Source organism: Aquarana catesbeiana, linkage group LG07, assembly GCF_042186555.1.
Source record: "Aquarana catesbeiana isolate 2022-GZ linkage group LG07, ASM4218655v1, whole genome shotgun sequence".
Lineage (NCBI taxonomy): Eukaryota > Metazoa > Chordata > Amphibia > Anura > Ranidae > Aquarana > Aquarana catesbeiana.
This window is the reverse complement of record NC_133330.1, coordinates 7,129,058-7,147,777: the sequence shown is the minus strand read 5'-3', so window position 1 is coordinate 7,147,777 and position 18,720 is coordinate 7,129,058. Positions and strand designations below refer to the sequence as shown.

Here is an 18,720-nt window from a genome sequence, read left to right as displayed (position 1 = left end):
AAAGGGATCAAAGAGGCAATTATCAAATAGAATTTTATTATTGCATTAGATTTTTAGCATAGACATTACAATTTACAGTAAGTATTTTCACGGAAAGCTCCAGAGACCATTCATGGGTGGGGTCAGGTTGAAATATACATTTTTCAAAGCTATGTATTTAATATTTTAGGTAGCCCATCTAAAAGATGTCTTTGTGAACATGTTCCTCTGGTTGCCCTTTCCTTTCTGCCTTTACAATAGATCTCAACCAAGATATTAATTTTGGTTTTTGAATAAGCTGCATGGAGAACTCCTGCCTATGTTTTTTTTGTGGTGGTAGTCAGGAAACCATGCAACCTCCCTGTCCCCCTCCTTCTCTAGAACTGCATGGTTTGAGGCCATCACTGAAGAAATATACCACCCACACTATGGGATATAAGAACGGGGAGCCAGTGGCGGTGATAGAACATGGGGTAGTTGGGGAGCTTTGCTCACTATCACAATCTTGCAGGAAAAGGCATTTTAAACTTTTTAGTCATAGTGGATGGGTTTGGTCATTCAGCCCAACTGCCTGATGGAAACTCCTTAGACGTTAAAAATCACTTGTTCATATTTCAGACTAACAGATTATATTTAATTGTCCCATCAGAACTTATTTCTACCTGGTTGGTCAGTGACTGTAAATATATATATCAACATAAATAACCAGATTTTTATGTTCAATGCATTTGGGCAAGGGATCACCTGTAGAGGGACAAAACACATTCATCCATTTGGTCGTAAATGAGCAAGCAGATGGATCAAATTGGTCCACGTTTGAGTAGCTTTATGTGTCTCTGAGCTGGAAGGTAATTAAGCACATTGGGCGATACAACACAACAAGGGGGATGGTTCCAGACAGAAGCTGTGGGAATAATGCACACTGCGGACACTTGTGGCCAATGTGGGAATTTAGGAGGCGTCATCCCACTCCTTACGGATGGACAGATTCCACTCCCAAGTTAGGTGGTTGTGATTGTCATCGTCGGTGAAGAAGGACTTGTTGTGGTACGTTCCTCGCGATAACATTCCTTTGGGGGCTTCTTCTAAGGGGGTCAGAAACTCGTACTCTTCCACTCGGGGTCCGTAGCTTCCCACCATAAATGTGGCTTTGGCAACTGTGAGGAATAACCAGATAAAAGAATTGTCTGGACACAGCCACAGAAATTGCAAATAAAATGTAGGACAAAAGGCAAAAATGAAGAGCAAAAGCATTTGGTTTCAGGGACCACTGCTAGCTCTGCAGTTTCTAGATTAGTTCCTCATTTATTGCAAAAACATTTATTTAGATCCCAAAACGGCAAGTGCAATAAGTGAGGAACTAAATCTAGAAACTGCAAAGCTTACAGTGGTTTCTGGAACCAAATGCCTTTGGTCTTCATTCCTAAGCGTGACCATAGATAGATTTCCTGAGAATGGAGGGCTGGGAAAAGTCTACCTGTCCTCAGACACGATGGAACCTGAATACGTGTGTTGTGTTATGCATATGTTGGTTGTGTATGATGGATGGTTGCAGCATACACATGATCAGTTACTTCCTCCAGTCCAAACCTCTTCCTTCCCCATCACACAGCTGGAAAATTTTGTAGTTTTCTAGCTAGTTCGTCATGTGGTCAGAAGTTCTGGTTAATGCTTGCTAGAGCAGCCCAAAATTGTTAAATCCTTGGCCTACTGGAACATAAGATCAAGGGTAGTATTGGGTGGTTTGTGGCTATCTTAAGGCTAAATACTGACAGCAGATGAATGCTTTTGCTACTTTCCACCTCCTGTACTATGCAGGAGTAGTCATTTCCTTTTCAGTGCCTAGTATCCAGCCCCCTTTCAATACTCCCTAGCTAATATAGGGCACACAGGCCCGTAATCATACTGCATACTGGGACTTCTTGGAGAAAAGTGGAGTATGGATTTTGTTCTACTTTATTTTTCCCATAAATATGGGTGACTCTAGGATCACCAACCAGCCAACTTTGTAAAAGTCTTTTATTGTCAAAAACCAGGCAAAACAAATAGCTTCTCATCAAAATAAGCAAGATAAAACAGTCCATAGCTACTGGTATACAAAACAAAACTACGGCTCACCGCCACTAACACTTGTCTCTTAACAGGGTTTTAAAGTCCCCGCCTGTTCCAGAAAGTTCACAAGAGCCTAGCAGGGTCTCAGCTGTTCAACAGCCTACTGTCTTCTCACAACTGTACCTCACAGACACCTGATGACTCCTACCTGTTACTTACCGCCCTCTCCTACAGGCAGGCTAACCCTTTCAAGGACAAAGTCCCCGTAATCAGGGTGGGATGCTCTTTCCAACCCAAAGCTTCCCAGTTATATATAACACTCTTGGGGAAAACTGCAAGTAAGTTTTTCCCTTTACTGGACCACCCAGAAGCCCCTAGCTCTGCATAGGCGAGATACCCTCAGTACTTGTCATCCCTTTAAAGGGACTACAACCCAAAGAGGACACATTCCTCCTCATCCAGGACCCATTCCTGGTGTCCTGTACACCTAACCCCTTTCAGACTTTGGTAACAAATAAATAATATTTGCCAGCAGAGATTTACCTTTCACGCTGGTCCTGAAGGTGTGCTGCACATATTTTAGTCCGGATACGATCTCTCTGCATACCTGTAAGACACATAGCATTTTTTTTTAGTTCTTTATATTACAATGGCTATACAAAGTGTGTATTGTAGTTCATAAGAAAAACTAACCGTAAAGTGGATTTTCACTCGGTACTCTGAACCTTCTTTTAAGACAAACGTCGTCTTCTTGAGTTTCTCCAGGTCCTCTGCAAATGATAACCGGAGATGAAAACAGAATCTGTACCGACTGGAAGAACTCCGTCACACTTATATACTAATACTAAAGAGCGATGTATAAAGCACCACGACTGACGGCAAAGAGTAAGAATTATTTTTGATCAAGATTATTGGGGGCATACAAAGTAGGGTTTATCTCATGTCATCTCAGAATGGACAACATGTTCAACCTTGAGGTAGATGGGCTACAACAGCAGAAGACCATATCAGCCTCCATTCCTGTCAGCCAAGAATAGAAAGCTGCGGTGGGCACAGGATCACCAAAACTGTACAGTGAGACTGATAAAACAAAAAAAAGTGGCCCCCCTCCCCCCCACTTTTCCCATCAAGAATAATAGCACAACTACCCTTCTACTCTTCATACCAGGATGCTAGGTGTAATCCTGGACTCCAACATCTCCCTTCCATACCACATCCAATCACTGTCCAAATCTTGCTGCCCTTACTGCCATAACATTTCCAAAATTCACTCCATGTTAACCAAGGACATCACCAACCTACTAATTCACTCTTGGTATCTCTTTTTGACTATTGCAACTCCTTCTCTTTGGCCTTCTGCTACACAGGCTATCCCCTCCATAGTCTATCAAGAATGCTTCAAGATTCATCAACCTTCCCAACCACTCAGTGTCCTCCACCCCTCGCTGCCAATCCCTCCACTGGCCTCTGCTTCGTGTCCTCCACCCCTCGCTGCCAATCGCTCCACTGGACTTTGCTTTGTGTCCTCCACCCCTCGCTGCCAATCCCTCCACTGGACTTTGCTTAGTGCCCTCCACCCCTCTCTGCCAATCCCTCCACCCCTCGCTGCCAATCCTTCCACTCAGTGTCCTCCACTCCCAACTGCCAATCCCTTGATTGATGTCTATTCACCCAATGAATAAAATTCAACAACATACAAAGCCACCACACAACCCTGAGCTACATCACCAACCATGTCTCAAAATATCACCCAAACCATCCTCCTAAGGCTTCCTGCTTTCTATCCCTCCACCATTCTCACCTACAGGACTTCTCCAGAGCCTCTCCTGTCCCCTGGAATTCCCTAAACCAATCTGTCCAGCCACCTCCTTTAGGTGATCCCTGAAGAGATGAGTTTTCAGGGTAGTCTATCCCTCCTCCACCTAATACCTGAGCTTTTACCTCCTCCATCAACTCACCCCTCATTACCTTTTGTTTCATTTGTTCCTCCCATTAAGTTTGAGAGCTCTCAGGAGCAGCACCCTGCTAACCCTATTTGTCTTGAATTGTGTTGTAACTGTACTGTGCCCCTGAGCAAACCGTTGGTGCTGTATGTAGTAATAGTAATAATAATAATAATAATAATAATAATAATAATAATGGCTGGTCCAAGGAATTCAAATTTCTGCTTGGGGACATAGGTGGTAGAACAGTCATTGCATCTGGATCCAATAGTACACCTTTGGGCAGGGCTGCTGTTATAAATCATGGGGCTCCATACAGCCCACCTGACAGCCCCCCCCCCCGACAATATCAAAATGGTTATTTTCACTAAATTGCCATGGCTGTGATGCTATGCTTCTCAGCCATGGTATAAACTATACCCTCATCTATGAATACCCTATCAATTGAATAGCGCTGCTCTGCAAGTGCTCCGCAACCAAGTGGGGTTAAAACAGGCAGTGAGGGGGCAATATAAAACATTTGCACATTTTTTTCAAAATTAGTTTAGAATTTTACGATTTTTTACATTTTTAAAAAAAAATTATCATTTATTTTTACATTTTTTTTTTTTTTTTTTTAGAATTTTTATTTAAAAAAAATAAAAATAATTATTCATTTATTTTTACTTTTTTCTTTTTTTTTTAACTGCCCTGTTGGAGAGGGGGTGGACTTTGGTGAAAAAAATCAGTAGTCTAAACAGACCCCACCACAAATGTCAGCAATAGTGCAGTACAGTCGGCACTCCTGAGGATTCCATGCCACGAAGAATAAGGGGGAGTCTCTACCTAGCAATTAGTACTCACTGGGTTTACAGCATTTTTGTGTATTTTTTTTTTTTTTTTACTAAGCTGAGCTCCTGCGGTCTTTTCACAATCAAGGTTATACACAGCAAAGGAATGCATTCCACCTGCTAAAAAGTAGAAATAAAACCTAGGGCTCCACCTGTCTACAAATGGTAAATATAAAATGATTAAAATAAAAAATAAATAAATAAAAAAGGCTTATTATCTTGGTTAAATAACAAATAAAAATAAAAATAAAATAATAATAAAGATAGAGGGAATGCAAGCAATACCATTTAATTACTAAAAAAAAATATGTAAGTCAGTTTATCACCTGGTTAAGTCGTAACTAAAACAAAAAATGGTCAAAGTTTTTATTTAGGATGGCCCTGGACTTTACAGAACAAACATATAGGTAGAATGGATGAGATCGTTTGCACAGAAATATTAATTTTGGATTTGCCTGGGTTGTTATCCCCTTTAAATAAAAAATCTACAATTTTTATCACATGAATGATGTCACCTACGGGTGAGGTCCATGGTGATTGGTGCGGGGGCCGTGTTGCAGACCAGCGTGAGCCGGGTTACCTTCACATTTGGAACTGATGGATCTATAAAAAAAAAAAAAATAAGAAGAATTTCATATTAATATACATTTCAATAATTGTCAATGTATCAATTGAAGAATTGTTTTCACTGCACAGGTGTTGTACAGCATGTACAGTGCCTTGAAAAAGTATTTACACCCCTTGAAATGTTCCACAGTTTGTCATGTTACAACCAAAAACGTAAATCTATTTTATTGGGATTTTATGTGATCGACCAACACAAAGTGGCTCAAAATTGTGACATGAAAGGATGATAAATGGTTTTCAAAATTGTAATCAGCTACATATTGTTGGTAAAAAACAAAATCCCAATAAGCGTATATTGATTGGTCTAAAGTTATTGCTTCTACAAAATAGGGGATAGATTTAGAGACTTTAATTTTTTTAAAATTATTTTTACTGGTAATGGCGTCAATCTGCGGCGGACGAATCTGACCCCAAGTGACACTTTTTGGAGATCAGTGCTAGAAAAATGTGCTGATCACTGTATAAACAAACTGTCAGGTAAGGGGTTAACACTAGGGGGCGATCAAGGGGGTGAAGTGTTCCCTAGGGAGGTGGGATGGAAGAGAGAGAAAGAGAGAAAGAGACCCCCCCCCAAAAAATATAAAACTGTACACACTTCTCCCCTTCCTGCACATAATGCTCCCCCCCTTTAACCCTACACCCCCTTCCCACAACCACTGCCCCCCTTCCTGTACACTGCCCTGTATAGATTATACCCCCCCATGATGTGTGTTGCCCCCTCATTAAACTGACCTGAGCCGCCATGCCGGACACAGAGGGCAGAGCATGGCTGAAGTACCGGGGGGCGAAGCTTGTCCACCTGCCCCCCCCCCCCCCCCGGCAGCCTCGAGTTCTCACATTGCAGGTTAGTGACGGGCCGGGAGAGGGACCCCGCCAGGTGCAGCACATCCTTCAGCTGCCTCTCCACCCTGCGCCTGAAATCCTCCATCTCGGCTCGCAGCCCCTGCATGGCCTCCCGTATAGCGGACATTCCCTCTCCTCCTCCAGTACACTCCTGCAGACCAGCCACGCCAACACCTCCACCCCGGGCTCCATGCTGGTGGGCGATGACAACCGGCGAGTGGGGCTTTGGGCTGACTTCAGCTGCAGTGAGTGGCAATCACCAGCATCCGCTTTGTGCAGGTGCACAAGTGTCTAGGAGAGAAGGCGGCTCTAGGGTTGACATTCACCTGGGGATAAAGGAGGTGACAGGAGAGGAATGTGGAACTGCCCAGGGCAGTGCCCTAGGCGGCAGTGTGCCTTAGGCAGCTGCCTAGTTTGCCTAGTGGTAGCATCGGCTCTGCCTTTAGGTCAGCCTTATTATAGACTTACCTATAAGTAAACATCATACAAGGAAGGGAGTTTACTCCACTTTAAGCTGATTTCTATGCACAGCTGCACCAGATTCTGTACTCTCAAGTTTTAGTAAATTAACCCCAATGTCTCCATGGGTGCAATGATACAATGTCTCCATGGGCGCAATGATACAATGTCTCCATGGGCGCAATGATACAATGTCTCCATGGGCACAATGATACAATGTATTCATGGGTGCAATGATACATCTCCATGGGCGCAATGATACAATGTCTCCATGGGCGCAATGATACAATGTCTCCATGGGCACAATGATACAATGCCTCCATGGGCGCAATGATACAATGTCTCCATGGGCGCAATGATACAATGTCTCCATGGGCACAATGATGCAATGGGGTTTATTTACTAAAGGCAAATCCACTTTGCACTACAAGTGCAGTCGCTGTAGATCTGAGGGGGGGCATGCAAGGAAAACAAAAAAAACAGCATTTTTGTTTGTACATGACTAGATGATAGAAATCAGCAGAGCTTCCCCTCAGATTGAAAGCGAATGCACTTCCAAGTGCACTTGTAGTGCAAAGTGGATTGGCCTTTAGTAAATCAACCCCAATGTATCCATGGGCGCAATGATACAATGTATTCATGGCTGCAATGATACAATGTCTCCATGGGCGCAATGATACAATGTCTCCATGGGCGCAATGATAGAATATATTCATGGCTGCAATGATACAATGTCTCCATGGGCGCAATGATACAATGTCTCCATGGGCGCAATGATACAATGTATTCATGGGTGCAATGATACAATGTCTCCATGGGCGCAATGATACAATATATTCATTGGGGGAATGATACAATATCTCCATGGGCGCAATGATACAATGTTTCCATGGGCGCAATGATACAATGTATTCATGGGTGCAATGATACAATGTATTCATGGGTGCAATGATACAATATATTCATTGGGGGAATGATACAATGTCTCCATGGGCACAATGATACAATGTCTCCATGGGCGCAATGATACAATGTCTCCATGGGTATAATGATACAATGTCTCCATGGGTATAATGATACAATGTATCTATGGGTATAATGATACAATGTATCTATGGGTATATTGATGCAATGTCTCCATGGGTGCAATGATATCCATGAGTGTAGCAGAGCGATGTAGAGAACATACAATGTAGCATTTTGCAGGAAGAGTTGTGAAATTTCCCCTCTGCTCTTCCTGTAGCTGACCGCACATCCAGATTGCAGAGTCAGCTCAGTGTACTGGGAATGCTTAGAGTGTTTCCTCGGCTAGGACTCGGCTTATCTTGTTCCTTTATTGCAGGTTCAATGAGAGCGGGAGGCGCCACGCACACCCCAAATCCCAGCTCACCTGTCACCTGAAATCTGCACTTTGCCGCCATTGCTCCTTGTTAATAATGATCAGATCCGAGGTAGAAGCTCACACATTTCTGATCTATCCGAATATTTGGGAAGAATCTCAGAATTCAGGAATCGTGACTCAGGAAACCCTGGGCATAGGACTGCTGTTAGAAATCATGGTGCCCCATACAGCCTACCCGACAGCACCCCCTCCCCACCCCCCACCTCCAAAAATAAATGTTATGCTTCGCAGCCATGGTAGAAAACTATATCCTCATCAATGAATACCCAATGAATAGCTCTGTTCTGGAAGTGCTCCACAACCACGGTGGGGTAAAACGGGCAGTGAGGAGGCAATATAAAACATTTGAACAAGTCCCTAATTTTTATTTATTTATTTATTTTTACCTGCCCTGTTGGTGGGGGTGGACTTTGGTGAAAAATCTGGAGGTCTAAACAGACTCCTGAGGTCTCACATTTGAGACAGAAAAAGACTGAGGACAGGGATTCTTCAGTCCCTTTTCTCTGCTGCACTGGATCCACAAGTGTCAGTAATAGTGCAGTACAGCTGGCCCTCCTGCTCAGCAGATGCCCGGGCCCCCCCTTTTGAACGGATGGGGCCCGGGCCCAGTACAGGAGGGCTGGCTGTACTGCCTTATTAGCAGCCCTGACTGGACACATCTACATGCAGTGGTGGCTGGTGCGCAACATTTTTTTTGGGGGGGGGGGGGCACAAACAAACTGAAAAATACAGAAAAAAAACCCCATCAGCCTCACTGTGCCCAATGCCCATCAAATGCAGCCACCCGTGCCCCCCGCCCATCTGCCCGGCACTTACCCCAGTGACGGGTCAGGCAGCAAGCTGTGGGACGGCTCCTGCGTCCTCCATGCTTCCCCCTCCTCTCTTCTTCAGTTTTCTAGGTGTCCAGATGGGGCGCCTGTGCCATCAGCCAATCAGGTGACAGATATTAGACCCATGCTACCTGATTGGCGGAGAGGCAGTTCAGTGTTAGATTTAATATTCATTTGCTTTTCTAACACATCTGGGTGGACTGCGAGCGCAAAAGCTCCGCGCTCCAAGTTCACCTTTTTTGAAGCCTATTAGATAAAAAAAAAAACAAAAAAACACGAAACCCCCCCCCCCCCGCTGTAATTCAGGTGCCTGGCATCCGAAAACGCCTGAATAGGGGGTGGCGGCCATGGATAGATTCATGCAATGCATATTAGTCATAGAGGGGGTGGCTTGACAGAGGGGGCGGCGCCCGTGCACCCTTAATGGACGCACGGGTGTTAAAGCTCATCATGCAGCTAAATGAGCCACTGGAATGATACCCTCCCACCCCAACTATTTTGCATGGTTCCAGTTATAGATGGGGGTCTATTATGGAAAAAAAAGGGGTGCTCAAAAATGTGCTCTGCCATCACAAATAATCTTCATAATTTGCCTAATATGTTTATCTGCAGCTCCATCTAGTGGTCGTAATATGATATTTTCCTGACTGAGGTATTTCCAGGAAAATACCTAATTTTAGCCACTAGATGGTGCTAGCAATTTTTTTTTTATGAAAAACCCCCCAAAGAGTCTTAAAGCAAACCGCTTCCGCTGTCTTCTTGTTTTTGAAAACTAACAGCTCTCTGACACCATGGGCCCCGGTATTCATTGTTTGGAGAAGAATTTAGATTTAATGGGAAAAAAAAAAAAAAACCTTTTGATAACAACATCTAAAAATTTAAAATATATATATATAACTGATGGCTGATATAAATAAAAAAAAATTTTTTTTTTTTTTTTTTTTTACCTGCGATGACTGGCCCATCCCCCAGAAGGGATTTCTTGTACTTTTCTAGACTTTCATCATCCTTGTCCATATCCTGGATTTCCTGCAGAGATTTTTGGGGTGGAGGTTTATAGTTCAGTTTGGAATCCACCTCGTCATCGTCCTCCACCTCGGGTGCTACCGGATTGTTCTCAGACATCTTCACCTGCAAGAGCCAAAAACATCCGTCATTCCGAGCCCACCATTCCTTCTCTCCATTGTGAGAGCTTCTCACAATAGGCATTAGAAGCAAAAGCAAGTCAAATAGAGCCCCGCCTCATTTCCTGGCTGGAGTAAGTCCAGCATCATCCGGCCCTTTCCTCCCCAGCCTGACTGTCCCTGGCCCTGTCCCTTTCTTTCATTGGATTTCAGTTCTTGATATCACAGAGGCTCGGCATCCTGTGTGGATGCTCTTTATGCAAATACGGCCTCCTTAGGAATGCCCACTCCTCCAGACTGACGCCCACCCAACAAGGCATTTTGATATTTGCATAACTCCTCCCGATAATAAACTTCCTCTGTGTAAGGAGGTGTCTAAAAATGGTTGCCGCTTTTATTTAATTAAATCCCGTTTTGACCTTTTTCACCCCTTTCCCCGTCTCAGTGCTGCTGCTCTCACCTATGCACTTGCTCCAGCCTTGGCTGCACATCATTGCTTTGGGTCGGCTTCTTTATAGTGACAACAGTGAGCCAAGACTGTGCAATGTGCATTGAACATCCACTTCTCGGGGCCGGATCTATCCCATCTACTCTGGGGGTGCAGCAAAAAAAGTCAGGGGGCACAACGTCAACACAGAGTCACTGACAGTCTGTCACACAGTGCTATGACCTGGGAAACACTAGTATGTGCACCCCCTCACATCAGATGTCCCCACCATAGTGCCCCCTTTCATCAAGGTCCCCACCAAAGGGCCTCCTTGCATCAAGGTCCCCACCAGAGTGCCTCCTTGCATCAAGGTCCCCACCAAAGGGCCTCCTTGCATCAAGGTCCCCACCAGAGTGCCTCCTTGCATCAAGGTCCCCACCAGAGTGCCTCCTTGCATCAAGGTCCCCACCAGAGTGCCTCCTTGCATCAAGGTCCCCACCAGAGTGCCTCCTTGCATCAAGGTCCCCACCAGAGTGCCTCCTTGCATCAAGGTCCCCACCAGAGTGCCTCCTTGCATCAAGGTCCCCACCAAAGGGCCTCCTTGCATCAAGATCTCCACCAAAGGGCCTCTTTGCATCAAGGTCCCCACCAAAGGGCCTCCTTGCATCAAGGTCCCCACCAGAGTGCCTCCTTGCATCAAGGTCCCCACCAAAGGGCCTCCTTGCATCAAGGTCCCCACCAGAGTGCCTCCTTGCATCAAGGTCCCCACCAGAGTGCCTCCTTGCATCAAGGTCCCCACCAGAGTGCCTCCTTGCATCAAGGTCCCCACCAGAGTGCCTCTTTGCATCAAGGTCCCCACCAGAGTGCCTCCTTGCATCAAGGTCCCCACCAAAGGGCCTCTTTGCATCAAGATCTCCACCAAAGGGCCTCTTTGCATCAAGGTCCCCACCAGAGTGCCTCCTTGCATCAAGGTCACCACCAGAGTGCCTCCTTCCATCAAGGTCACCACCAGAGTGCCTCCTTGCATCAGGGTACTCCCCAGAGTTCCCCCCTCACATCAAGGTCCCTACCAGAGTTCCCCCTCTCATCAAGGTCCCCACCAGAGATCCCCCCTACATCAGGGTCCTCACCAGACTGTCCCCTTACATTAGGGTTCCCACCAGCATGCCCCTTTACATATGATCAGTTACCTCACTAGAGTGCTCCCTTACATCCTGTGTATGAATCAGAGTGCCTCTTTACATCATGAATTTCTATCATGGTGCCCCATTATATGGATTGTCCCAATCAGAGTGCCTCATTACATCAACTGTCTGCATCAGAGTGTTCCCTTATGTCAATTGCTCCCATTAGACTGGTTCATGGATCAGGGGATGCACTCTCAGAGACCTGGGGGGGAGGGGGGCACAGCAAAGCTCACCCCAGCACCCCCCTAGATCCAGCCCTGCCACTTCTACAGGGGCACATGTGTCAGAGTTACAATGCAGGAGAATAATTAGGAGATAGTTGTCACCATCTAACAGGAACTTCATGGCAGGATCACCAGGGATCACCAGGGATCATTTATACAACTTCTGAAATGACATTCCACATGTTGAAGCTTATAGAAGATCCAATGATGGGGCTTACATGGAAGTATTCCGGTTATGGGTGGAACTCAAGACATTTCTAAATACTGAGATGACGGCTGATATTCGTTTCTTAACTCGTGTGCCATCAGCCGATAGGAAATGAAGAAACCACGCGGGGAGGAAGACCAACGCTCAGACATGTCAGGCAATTTGTTGGATTTGTTGAAATGATCTCTACGCGCCCCATGTACAATTATCCAAGGAAAGAAGACAAATTTAAAAGAGAACCTGTCATCAGACTATTCATTTCAACAACACTCCTCCCTTAAAGAGTAGATGAGCTAAAAGCCCCAAGACTGCTGCTGGTTGCCACCAACTTGGATGTGATGTCAGCAGCCCCAACTCAAGTGCCTCACTTTAGTATTCTCCTGCATCCCCCCACCTGCAGCCACCTAAAAGGTTATTTAAGGAGACAAGCAAAAAGGGACAGAGGAGCTGGGCCAGCACAGGCAGTAAGCACTCCCAGCAGAGGAGAGGGCTATGACTTGCAAGGAGGGGACTGTGTTGGAGAATTGACTCTTCCAAGAGTAGTGACATTTTCTAGTGAGTTTAAAGACACATTGCAAGTAAATAGAAAAGGAAAAAATATGCAAGTAATCATTTTAAATACAGTAACACCTTGTATTATGAACAGAAGAATGCTTGTAATCCAAATCACTTGTATATCAAAGAGGGTTTCCCCATAGGAATCACTGGAAACTCAGGTAATTTGTTCCAGTGTCACTGCTAGTGTATGCAGTACCGCATGTGGCCAGAGGTGGGAGGGGGGGGCGCCGGAGAAGCTCGGAGAAGCTCGGAGACACTCGGAATGGATTGTTTTCGAGCATCACCAGCGCGACCCCCCCCTGGCCAAATGTGGTACTGCACACCTCAGAGGCTTGAATCCTGCTCGTCTTGAGACAACGATCGCAAACCGAGTCAGGATTTTTAATAAAAAATACAGCTCGTATTGCGAAACACTTGTAAACCACGTTAGTCCCAATGTGAGGTTTTACTGTACCTGAAATTAAAGCCCAACTCCAGGAATTAAAACAAAAAACCCCCCAAAACAATACAAAAAAACCCCACCACCAATGATCTCCCCTTCCCGCCCTGCAAGAGTTAATTGCTCATTGGGTCTAGGGGGAGCCGATGAGACGGCTTTGTTTATCGTAGACCCCTTTCACACTGGGGCCGCCCGTGCGTTAGCTCTAAAGCGCTGCTCATTTTAGTGGCGCTTAAGAGGCGCTTTTTGGCCGCTAGTGGGACACTTTGAACCCTCGCTAGCGGAAGAAGGGGTTAAAAACGCGGCGCTTTGAAAACGCTGTCCATTCATTGCAATAGGCAGGGCGTTTTGGGAGCATTGTATACAGCGCTCCCAAACTGCCCCAAAGATCCTGCTTGCAGGACTTTTTCTAACGTCCCACAAGGGCACCGCCCCGGTGTGAAAGCACTCGGACTTTCATATTCGGGCGGCATTGGGAGGCAGTTTTCAGGTGCTATTCCTAGTGCTAAAATCTGCCTCAGTGTGAAAGGCGTCTTAAACCGCACTCTGGCCAGATGAGGTCCTCTCCTCTTCTCCCTCCAATGCTCTACGCTGTGTGTGGTCTCTCTACGTCATTGCACACAACGCAGGGCTATTAACCCTTCATTGTACATGGAGGAGAACGACTACAGCCAGCAGCTCATTACAGAGGAGGCTTTTCAGGAAGTGAGGGATTATTTCTTATTCTTGCACCCCTAGACTGAATGAGTAGTTTACCCTTGCAGCACTGTGGAGTTGGGGGTATATTTTGCCTAATTTCTGGGAGTTGGGTTTATGTTGATGACAGGGTCTCTTTAGAGATTAGATGGTGAACAAACCCCCAAGCTGTCCTTTCTTTTGGAACCAAATTTCTCTGTTTCCCCCTTTTGGTTCCGTGCATAGACCTCTAATGGTTTCCATTGATCCAAACTAATTTCCTTCATAAAGTATCACATTTTATTGCAGCAAATCCTATAAACACGTAAATATTCAAACTAAGTGCTTCTTTATTGTAAATATTTGTTTAATTTGTTGTGTATTTGAAGGCAACAGCTTTGATGTATGTGGGGGGGGGGGGGATGTAGTTTACTGTTTATCTTAAAAACACCCTATAGCCCTAGAAGTTGGTAATAGTAGATCACAGAACTGTCCTCAGCTTGTGTATCCGATCCCTTCCCATCACACAGAAGTAGATCCAGTACATCATTGGGTGGACTGGGCAGCTCTGGACATTTAATGGATGCCCCATATCTCAGACAGGTTCTTTTCATCTAGTATAACATGGGGTAAACTGTGGAGCTCTGGACATTTTTGTGGATGTTACACGCGTTAGACAGGTTCTCTTTATCTATCCACCTAGACAATGTTTACCAAACCCAACCTGAGGCTTGCAATGTACGGAGCTCTGCGTCTGGGTAATCATCAACGCCATTTCAGGCACAGCGGCTCAGTCTGGGGTATGACAATTATTTGCAGATAATCTGTGTGCAATCCTATTGCAGGTGAGCCGTGGACATCAGACAATGAGTGCCACGTGTGTGACAACATTCTGTTATGTACGTGCCCCCAATGGGTGGACTGGGGAGCTCTGGACATTTCATGGATGTCACACATCTAAGACAGGTCCTCTTTATCTAGTACACTATTGGGTGGACTGGGGAGCGATGGACATTACTAGATAAAGAGAACCTGTCTTAGATGTGTGACATCCATGAAACGTCCAGCGCTCTCCAGTCCACCCAATAGTCTTCATGGCTGTCGCACATCTAAGACAGGTTCTCTTTATCTAGTAGACTATTGGGTGGACTGGGGAGCTCTTGACATTTCATGGATGTCACACATCTAAGACAGGTTCTCTTTATCTAGTAGACCATTGGGTGGACTGGGGAGCTCTTGACATTTCATGGATGTCACACATCTAATACAGGTTTTCTTTATCCATCTGTCTAGAGTAGACAATGTCTGCATGCCTCAGGTTGTGTTTGGTAAACATTTTCCACTCTAGACAGATGGATAAAGAGAACCTGTCTTAGATGTGTGACATCCATGAAATGTCCAGAGCTGCCCAGTCCACCCAATAGTCTTCATGGCTGTCACACATCTAAGACAAGTTCCCTTTATCTAGTAGACTATTGGGTGGACTGGGGAGCTCTGGACATTTCATGGATGTCACACATCTAAGACAGGTTCTCTTTATCTAGTACACTATTGGGTGGACTGGTGAGTGCTGGACATTACTAGATAAAGAGAACCTGTCTTAGATGTGTGACATCCATGAAATGTCAAGCGCTCCCCAGTCCACCCAATAGTCTTCACGGCTGTCGCACATCTAAGACAGGTTCTCTTTATCCATCTGTCTAGAGTAGACAATGTCTGCATGCCTCAGGTTGTGTTTGGTAAACATTGTCCACTCTAGACAGATGGATAAAGAGAACCTGTCTTAGATGTGTGACATCCATGAAATGTCCAGAGCTGCCCAGTCCACCCAGTAGTCGTCATGGCTGTCACACATCTAAGACAGGTTCTCTTTATCTATTAGACTACTGGGTGGACTGGGGAGCGCTGGACATTACTAGCTAAAGAGAACCTGTCTTAGATGTGTGACATCCATGAAATGTCCAGTGCTCCCCAGTCCACTCAATAGTCTGCTAGATAAAGAGAACCTGTCTTAGATGTGTGACATCCATGAAATGTCCAGTGCTCCCCAGTCCACTCAATAGTCTGCTAGATAAAGAGAACCTGTCTTAGATGTGTGACATCCATGAAATGTTCAGAGCTCCCCAGTCCACCCAATAGTCTTCATGGCTGTTGCACATCTAAGACAGGTTATCTTTATCTAGTAGACTATTGGGTGGACTGGGGAGCTCTTGACATTTCATGGATGTCACACATCTAAGACAGGTTCTCTTTATCCATCTGTCTAGAGTAGACAATGTTTACCAAACACAACCTGAGGCATGCAACATACGGAGCGCTTTGTCTGGGTAATCATGAATGTCATGCCAGGCACAGCGGCTCAGTCTGGGGTAATTAACTGCTCGTGACAATTATCTGCGGATAATCTGTGTGCAATCCTATTACAGGCGAGCCCTGGACATCGGACAATGAGTGCCACGTGGGGGACAATGTTCTGCTATGAATGTGCCCCCAGTGGGGTGTGTTTACATTATGAAGTTCCACTTGCATTGTGGGAATGGACCGTTTATCCGCTGCAAACCTTGCAGACTCTCGGAGAATCAATTTAGAGGCATGGGCTGTTCTATAATAGTAATGAAATGATATTATGGGGTTGGTATAGCATTTACCTCTATTCTACAATCAAAGCACAAGGGAGCGCAACAAAAATCTGCATTTACGTGAGATCTCTGGAGATCTCACTTACAAAAAGATATTGATAAGATAGAACAATTCTAGAGATGGGGAACACAAATGGTGAAAGGCCTGGAGGGATAAAACATCTCAGGAGAGACTGCAGGAACGTAACCACTTAAGGTGGCGCTCCACCCAAAAGAGGAAGCTCCGCTTGTTTGCCTCCCCCCCTCCTCGCTGCCATATTTGGCACCTTTGGGGGAGGGGGAGTGGGTACCTGTTTTTGATAGGTACCCGTCCCCACTTCCGAGAGACCTCACCATGACGTTTGGGGCCCCCCCCCCCTCCTTCCACTTCTGCTGGGCCATTCAGAAAGCTCAGCGTACTTTGCGCATGCACAGTAGGCCAAAGGCTTCACTGCCGGTTTCCCTTACAAAGAATGGCGGCGGCAGCACCTGAGAGACGATTGAAAAATCAGCTAGGGGGCTGACATAGCAGGATCCCTGGACGGGTTAAGTGTCCCAATAATAACAGTCAGCAGCTATCACTATTTGTTTTTGGAAAAAATACAATAATGATTTTTCAATGCAAAAAAACAAACAAACACTGTGACACAATTTTTTGGTAGAACATAAAAGATGATGTTATGCTGAGTAAATAGATTCCTAACATGTCATGCCTTAAAATTAATTACGATACTTAAAAAGCTCCATAGGCAACACTTTAACAATTTTAACAGGTCACCAGTTTAGAATTATTGTTCTCACTATAACGCTGCGGCAATAACTCACATGTGTGGTGCGAATGTCGTTCACATATGCGCACGCAACTTATGTACAGTGTGCATTCTGCCCGCGAGCACGGAAGGATCGGGGCGCTTTACTTTTTTTCTAAAATTATTTTATATTAAGTTATATTTTTCACACCGTGCCTTTCAATTTTTTTCTTTCGATCACTTTTATTGCTATTACAATTAATGTAAAAAACTTCCCTTATAAGAGGAATAAGGGATGACAGGTCCTCTTTATGGAGAGATCTTTGAGGTCTATAAGACCCCAAATCTCTTCTCTACCTTTGAAAGCAGAAGATTAAAAAATAAATAAATAATAATAAAAAAAAAATGTTTACTTCCACCCTAGACCAGAAGTGACGCCATGACGTTGCTCCGGTCCTCCTAGATCATAGAGGTGGGGAGAGACACAATCTGATCTCCGTTGTCCTCTATGGCCCTGTCGTGCGAACGGTCGGATTGTTTCTCGGGCTCCCCAGTAATAAAGGTAAGCCCAAGAAACACCAGCGAGCAGCGGGAGGGGTGGGGCCCGTGTGAGTGTGTGTGTGGGGGGGGGGGGGGAGGGAACCAAGACCTTCTACTGCTTCTAAAAGCAACCCAGCGGCTAATCAGCCACTGGGACCCGCTGTGATTGTACACGGTGGGAGTCTGTCAGCAAGTCCCGGCTGATTATTTATGGCGTCCAATCACAGCCCAGAGCTCTGTGTTGGCAATCAACACAGCTCTGTTTCCTGTCCCTGCAAAGCAGGGATAATAAACAAAGTTCTCAAAGTACACATGGTTAGCCACACATTTAACTCCTTGATTACCCCTAGATATTAACCCCTTCCCAGCCAGTGTCATTGGTACAGTGAAAGTCTATATTATTAGCACTGATTACTGTATTGGTGTCACTGGATATATATATATATATATATATATATATATATATATATATATATATATATATATATATATATATATATATATATATATATATATATATATATCCCACGATTTATGTTGCAAAAAATAAAAACCCCAGTGGTGATCAAATACCACCAAAAGAGAGCTTTATTTGTGTGAAATAATGAAATATATGTAATTTGGGTACAGTGTTGCAATCCCCCCCCCCCCCCAAGTTCATTTAGTTACAGAAAATTTACTAAAATCTGATTAAAAAAAAAAGTTTAAAATGTAGTGCAGTGCTAAATCGGAAAAAATGCCCTGGTCATGAAAGGGGTGGGGAGCTGAAGTGGTTAAAAATACATCAAGGAGGTAAATAAAGTTCAGGAAGGAGGGAGGGATTTTGGGGACGAAGCCAAGATCAAGAATACAGGGACATGAGGTTCAACTAGGGCCACATTTAGACCTTGGGGTACCCGGGGCACTTCAGATTTGGGGGAGCCACTTATACAGAGAGTTGGCTTGCATTCTCAAAGACAGTCACCACAATTTCAAATGCATGGCACAATGTCATTCTGAGGTCATA

The 18,720-nt window shown here is 44.9% G+C and overlaps 1 protein-coding gene across 1 annotated transcript in view; it reads right to left on the bottom strand.

Moving 5' to 3' along the window:
• Positions 1-19: 19 nt before the first annotated feature.
• The window catches only part of ARHGDIB (Rho GDP dissociation inhibitor beta), a 30,710-nt gene continuing 12,009 nt past the window's right edge, over positions 20-18,720 (bottom strand). The window contains exons 2-6 of the mRNA XM_073591550.1: positions 9,913-10,096; positions 5,324-5,407; positions 2,725-2,801; positions 2,575-2,638; positions 20-1,136 (exon numbers count right to left, since the gene is read on the bottom strand). Coding sequence (XP_073447651.1) covers positions 931-1,136; positions 2,575-2,638; positions 2,725-2,801; positions 5,324-5,407; positions 9,913-10,090 — 609 coding nt within the window. The 5' untranslated portion in view covers positions 10,091-10,096 and the 3' untranslated portion in view covers positions 20-930. The remainder of the gene's footprint in view (positions 1,137-2,574; positions 2,639-2,724; positions 2,802-5,323; positions 5,408-9,912; positions 10,097-18,720) is intronic.